The 5,956-nt window shown below is 44.1% G+C and overlaps 1 protein-coding gene across 1 annotated transcript; it reads left to right on the top strand.

The window, feature by feature from the left end:
• The first annotated feature begins 3,339 nt into the window (after positions 1-3,339).
• On the top strand, positions 3,340-3,702 carry LOC121796738 (homoserine kinase-like). Its single transcript, XM_042195526.1, has one exon. The coding sequence runs from the start codon at positions 3,340-3,342 to the stop codon at positions 3,700-3,702; it is 363 nt and encodes a 120-aa protein (XP_042051460.1).
• Positions 3,703-5,956: the final 2,254 nt, after the last annotated feature.

Below are 5,956 nucleotides of genomic sequence, written 5' to 3'. Positions count from 1 at the left end.
ACTCCACACCACACACTCTCAAGAATAGAGTTCCATCCACAATGAGTCAAGAATCCCCCGATTGCCCGGCTGCGCAGCACCTCATTCTGGCAGCATCACGGCACCACCAGCCCTCTGTCTCTCGTCATATCCTCAAATCCCCCGGCAGAACCCCACCGCCACTGGATTCCACCATTCCCGGCCGAACAACCCACATAAAATTCACTCCGCTCAGTAAAAGGCCGCCGCCAATTTCCAGAATCACGCTCCTATCAGTCTTGGCCAGGCTACCGAACGAAACATACAAAACCGATCCAGGCGCCTTCGAATTCAGCCAATCCCGGGAGCTGGTGTTACGATCCTCTATATCTTAGGAAATCACAATTATTTAGTTATCTTTTATTCCCCAAATCTTTTTCATATCTTTGTTTTCTTATTCAATAAGTTAGGTTAGTAGTATTCTAGTATTATAAATAGCAGAGTTTGTTATCATTTTATGCATTCAATGAATGAAATATAATTTTACCCACAAGATTGTGAAATATTCTCGTAACCCTAGTTTACTCGCTGCCCGACGGAGGAGTTCCGCGCACAGCACGAAACTAGAATCGCCGCCGATCCTATCGCATGACGCCGGAAGTATCTTGATCGCCGAGCAATCCGCCGCCGATCAACGTTGAGGAATTGAGTCCTTAACAACTGGTGCTTTCATTGAGAGCTGACCCTCCCACCATCTCGAATCAAAGCTCCACTGCTGCCCGACGGAAAACATTCCGCGCACAGCACCTACTTTGGTTGCCGAGTCCAGCCTGTCCGCCGAGCTCTAGCCGCCGGACAATCCTACTTCTGCAAAGCCCGACGGGAAGGATTCCTGCGTGCCGCGTTGAAGTCAGACCATTATCCATAACCCATACCTCACCACCCAAAAGAAAAGAGTGACCCTCTTCGTCCAATTCATCCAAATAAAATGAAGAAAACCACCAAACAGAAGCTTCCCCTTCCTTCGTAGAAAACATCCTATCTTCAGTCCATCAACATGTCATACGACTATGCCGGCTATCACCGTTATCAACGCTTGTCCTATGATCAGCCACCACCCAAGTACAGGCGTGAACCCTACGGTCCGCCGCAACCTCACCGAATGGGGTCTGTCCAGACGCGCCGCCCAACTTGTTGGGATCCGCCCCGTCAACAAACCAATAACTGTTATCCACCACCGTATCGTGATCCAGGTATGGTCTCGGATTCATACGCCGAGCCGCGAAACTCCTACGCCCGATATCGCCCGTGGCAGCCTCAATATCACCTCGTCCAGCCACCAAAGAGGAGGACCCGATTAACGCAATGTTAGACCGCTTATTGGAAGCATTTGACAAGATAGAAACTTGGTTCGATGCCACAAATCGCCGGTTTAGCAAATTTCGAACGTTACCGCAGCCCGAGCCCGATCTTGATCAGCCCCATGTTTCTGCACCGCTCCGAAAGATGGCATATCCTCCATCAAGAAATAATGAGGCTTCTTTTGGGCCTTCGCGTTTAGTCCCCAATGAATCAACGGCTCCACCATGCCACCGCACCAAATCCGATCAAACCCCAGTGTGTCAGCCTTCGTGTTGGGAACCCCCTCTAATGGCCACCCTTGCTGTAGACCAGATCCACCAACCCTACCAGCCGCCACTGCCGCTGCCGCGATCAAATCACCCGCCGCAGTCGAGTCCAGCACAACCCTTGGAGCTGCCGCCCTACTCCACTCCAGGCCTCTCCAGCCCTTGCAACCGCTACCGGAGACAGCTCCATTATTGGCCTCTAATTGTCTTCCACAAGCTGCTGTCCCGAGCTCGAGGCCAAAGATGTGGCAAATGAATATGCAAAAGGCTGGTGAGTATGGTATGATAAATAAAGTTGTGCCTTTTTCTCATGATGTTGTGGGAGAAAAGAACATTGTTGAAGATAAATGGAAAGAGAATGGGATGGGACCGACGGGTTTAGTTGAGAGTGAAGACGATGAAAATAGTGACATACTTAAGATGATCGAAATGATCACCGTGCGCGCATTCGAACCTGGTATATGTGTCAGTCTCAGCAATCAAAAAGGAGAATTTCTTGCTCTGCAGATAGCAAAACCGGATCTACGTGATAGCAAGAAGGAGGTTCCGCATGAAGAAGTAATCAAGTGCTTGTTTGCCACGGGGACCTTTCGCATAGAGCTACCCATGCCTGCAAACCATGTTGTCTTCAATACTGCTCTGGAATTTAATGGGGATTTGAATGTCATTGATATGACAAGCATGAATCCTCGATTACCATCGCTCGACGCCGATGCAAGGTTGATTCCTCCACGAAATAACAAGCCCTGTTTGATCATTCAGGGATATGTGGCAGAGCTTTCCATTTTAGCATTGAATTTGGATGACCACATCAGTCTGCCTTCGTTGATTTTTTATGGAGGTGATGAAGGGACACGCTCAGCTGCTCGGTGTGTGTTTGATCCAGGAGGCGATGCCTCGCCAACGCTTTTGCTGTCAACTCTCGTCGTTGCTTCGTGGTTTCCACCTTGAGGACAAGGCGGATTTTAACCATGGGGGAGTTAATACGATCCTCTATATCTTAGGAAATCACAATTATTTAGTTATCTTTTATTTCTCAAATTTTTTCCATATCTTTGTTTTCTTATTCAATAAGTTAGGTTAGTAATGTTCTAGTATTATAAATAGGAGAACTTGTTATCATTTTATGCAATCAATGGATGAAATATAATTTTGCCCACAAGATTGTGAAATATTCTCGTAACCCTAGTTTACTCGCTGCCCGACGGAGGAGTTCCGCACACAGCACGAAACTAGAATCGCCGCCGATCCTATCGCAGGACGCCGGAAGTATCTTGATCGTCGAGCAATCCGCCGCCGATCAACGTTGAGGAATTGAGTTCTTAACAGCTGGCTTCTGGCATAAGGCTATTAGAGATGGCGAAATCGGTCGGAAAAAGTGGACCGATGGCGTAGAATGGCTGCCTCTGCCGCAGTGCTGATATCGTCTCTGCTTCAAGCTCTTCCACGGTGATGCAGAGTATGAAATCTGCGCTTTTCACTGCGTCGAACGCCTGGAAAATGATGTCATGTATGATCTCTAGCTCGGTGTCGTGCAAATACGATATGAAATCTCTGGTGTTGATGGATCGGATGCCAGGCACATAATCTACCATTTCACGGCGACCGTTAACAGGAACATGGCCCTTCTCCCTTAGAAGTTCCAAGTGATAATACAAGCTGAAAACCAGCGCAGGCTGCGTCCACAGAGAGACGTTCACCAGGTCATATTTCTTGGCGATTTTCTCCGACCAAGCGCAGAATGTGTCTGACGATGTCGAATCACATCTGGAACTGCAGCCAGGCGGGGGCTCTGGTGGCGTCCATGCTGCAAGGAGACCTAATTGGATTGGGGAAGGCGCTGTCGTCGGATAAGATTGTGGAGCCGAGGAGGGCGCCGTTGATCCCGGGGATGGAGGCAGTCAAGAAGGCGGCCATCGAGGCGGGGGCGTTTGGGTGCACGATCAGCGGGGCAGGGCCGACTGCGGTGGCGGTCATTGACAGTGAGGAGAAGAGTAGGGAGATTGGGGAGAGAATGGTCGAGGCTTTTTCGAAAGATGGGAACTTGAAGTCTTTGGCAATGGTTAAAAAGCTTGATAGAGTTGGAGCAAGGCTTGTCAGCAGTGTAGCAAGATGAGATGATCATGATGTGTAATTCATCATTTTTTTTATTAGAGAGAACATCATTTTTGGTTCACGAACTTTGTTAAAGTATCATTTTAGGTCCGTGAACTTTGAAAATATCATTTTAGGTTCGTGAACTTTGAGTTAGTATCATTTGAGGTACTTTTTACTATTTTCAAGTTTTTTTGGACAAAAATACCCTCAATACCTTAAAGTGTATATATTTTTAATAAATTTATCATATATTTATATTTTTTTATAAAAATCTTTACAATATATTTTTAACAAATTTTCTAAATATAATTTGACCTTAAATATTATCACTTAATTTTGTGACATGCAAGTAAAATTGCTTCTTCAATTTTTTATATTATTTTTTTTTAAATTGAATAAAGAACTTTTCTTTAATAATAAAAAATTAAATAAAGATCTTTTCTTGCATGTCACAAAATTAAATGATAATATTGAAGGTCAAATTATATTTTGAAAATTTGTCAAAAATATGTTGTAAAGATATTTATAAAAAGATCTTTATTCAATTTTTTATTATTAAAGAAAGTTCTTTATTCAATTTTTTTTTAAAATTAATATAAAAAATTGAAGAAGCAATTTTACTTGCATGTCAAAAAATGAAGTGATAATATTTAAGGTCAAATTATATTTAGAAAATTTGTCAAAAATATATTATAAAGATATTTATAAAAAATTATGAGTATATGATAAATTTATTAAAAATATATACACTATAAGCTATTGAGGGTATTTTCGTCCAAAAAAACTTGGAAATAGAAAAATTACCTCAAATGATACTAACTCAAAGTTAACGGACCTAAAATGATATTTTCAAAGTTCACGGACCTAAAATGATACTTTGGCAAATATCGTGAATCAAAAATTATGTTCCCTCTTTTTATTAAAATTGCTCTGTTTCATCAAATGTTGTACTCCTGCTAGTTTTTTTTTAATTTGGATGACATTTGTTGGTGGACGAATTCGAGGTGGGCGAAGGTGATGGAGAAGCCCTTGGAAGCAAGTTTAATGGCGAAGTTCACGAAGGGAATGATGTGGCCTTGAAGGTGGAATGATACCATTATTGCGTGAGGTTTCAGCTCTTTTTTTTGTGGCCATATTGTTTTCTTTATTGGAATCGTGCTTGGTAAAATGCATTTGACTAATAATAAATGTTACAAGAACTTGAGATATTCAGTGTCGTAGGCGCGGTCCAAATCGAGAGGGAAACCGTCGCTGAGGGTCGTGTAGCGGATGTCGAGGCCGGAGGTGCGAGCAGCGGCGAAAAAATCATCTGTTTGTGTGGCATTTTTTGATTAGGAGATTTGTTGGTGGACGAATTCGAGGTGGGCGAAGGTGATGGAGAATCCCTTGGAAGCAAGTTTAATGGCGAAGTTCACGAAGGGAATGATGTGGCCTTGAAGGTGGAATGATACCATTATTGCGCGAGGTTTCAGCTCTTTTTTTTGTGGCCATATTGTTTTCTTTATTGGAATCGTGCTTGGTCAAATGACCTTGACTAATAATAAATGTTACAAGACATTTAATTTTGTGAAATTAAATGCAATAACGTCGATCTACGTTCTGAGTAGATGACCGTAGTATATTCATTTTCTCAAATACGATTCCCGATGAGTGAGAAATAATATATTAAAGTTGGTCACAATAAAGCTAGAAATGGGCTATAGGAAAACTAAGGGATTAATTAACTATGTGTTAATTATCCCACATAGGGGATGATAAACTTCTTTGATGAAGCATTTAATAAGATGAATTATTATGTGTAATAATTATCGTGGAATAAGACGGGTGACAGAGCCCCCACACGCGCGCCGCCGCCTGCCCGCGAGCCGCGACCCATGCACCGCGCACCGTGCACCGTGCCCCGGGCACCGGGTGTCGGGTGCCTTGTCCCTTGTGCCTTGGTCTTTGGGTTGCGCCGGGTGTCGAGTGCCTTGTGCCTTGGCAATTGGTCTTTGGGCTGTTCTTTGGAGCTGGTCGTTGAGCGTGGTTCAAGCCCCGCTTGTTCTTTTTAGACCACCCCAAACTCCACGCTATCCCCGACGGGTCTTGGTCCACGTCATGTTCCCGCTGGACCCCGACGCATAACGGGAGATAAAAAGAACCCCGACGGTCCATGGTGTCCCGTCGTGTAGCATGTCTAGGTGCGTCGTGTCTCTTCAGCTCTCAATGGCTAGTGCACCAGTCAATAACCCCCGGCGGTTACAGTCAAGCCATCATGACACACATAATGGCTG

This window comes from Salvia splendens, chromosome 3 (genome assembly GCF_004379255.2).
Source record: "Salvia splendens isolate huo1 chromosome 3, SspV2, whole genome shotgun sequence".
Lineage (NCBI taxonomy): Eukaryota > Viridiplantae > Streptophyta > Magnoliopsida > Lamiales > Lamiaceae > Salvia > Salvia splendens.
This window is presented reverse-complemented; position numbering and strand designations above follow the sequence as displayed.

Coding starts and splice junctions, on each gene's coding strand:
- LOC121796738 (XM_042195526.1), top strand. CDS start 3,340: ATGTCGAATCACATCTGGAACTGCAGCCAGGCGGGGGCTCTGGTGGCG.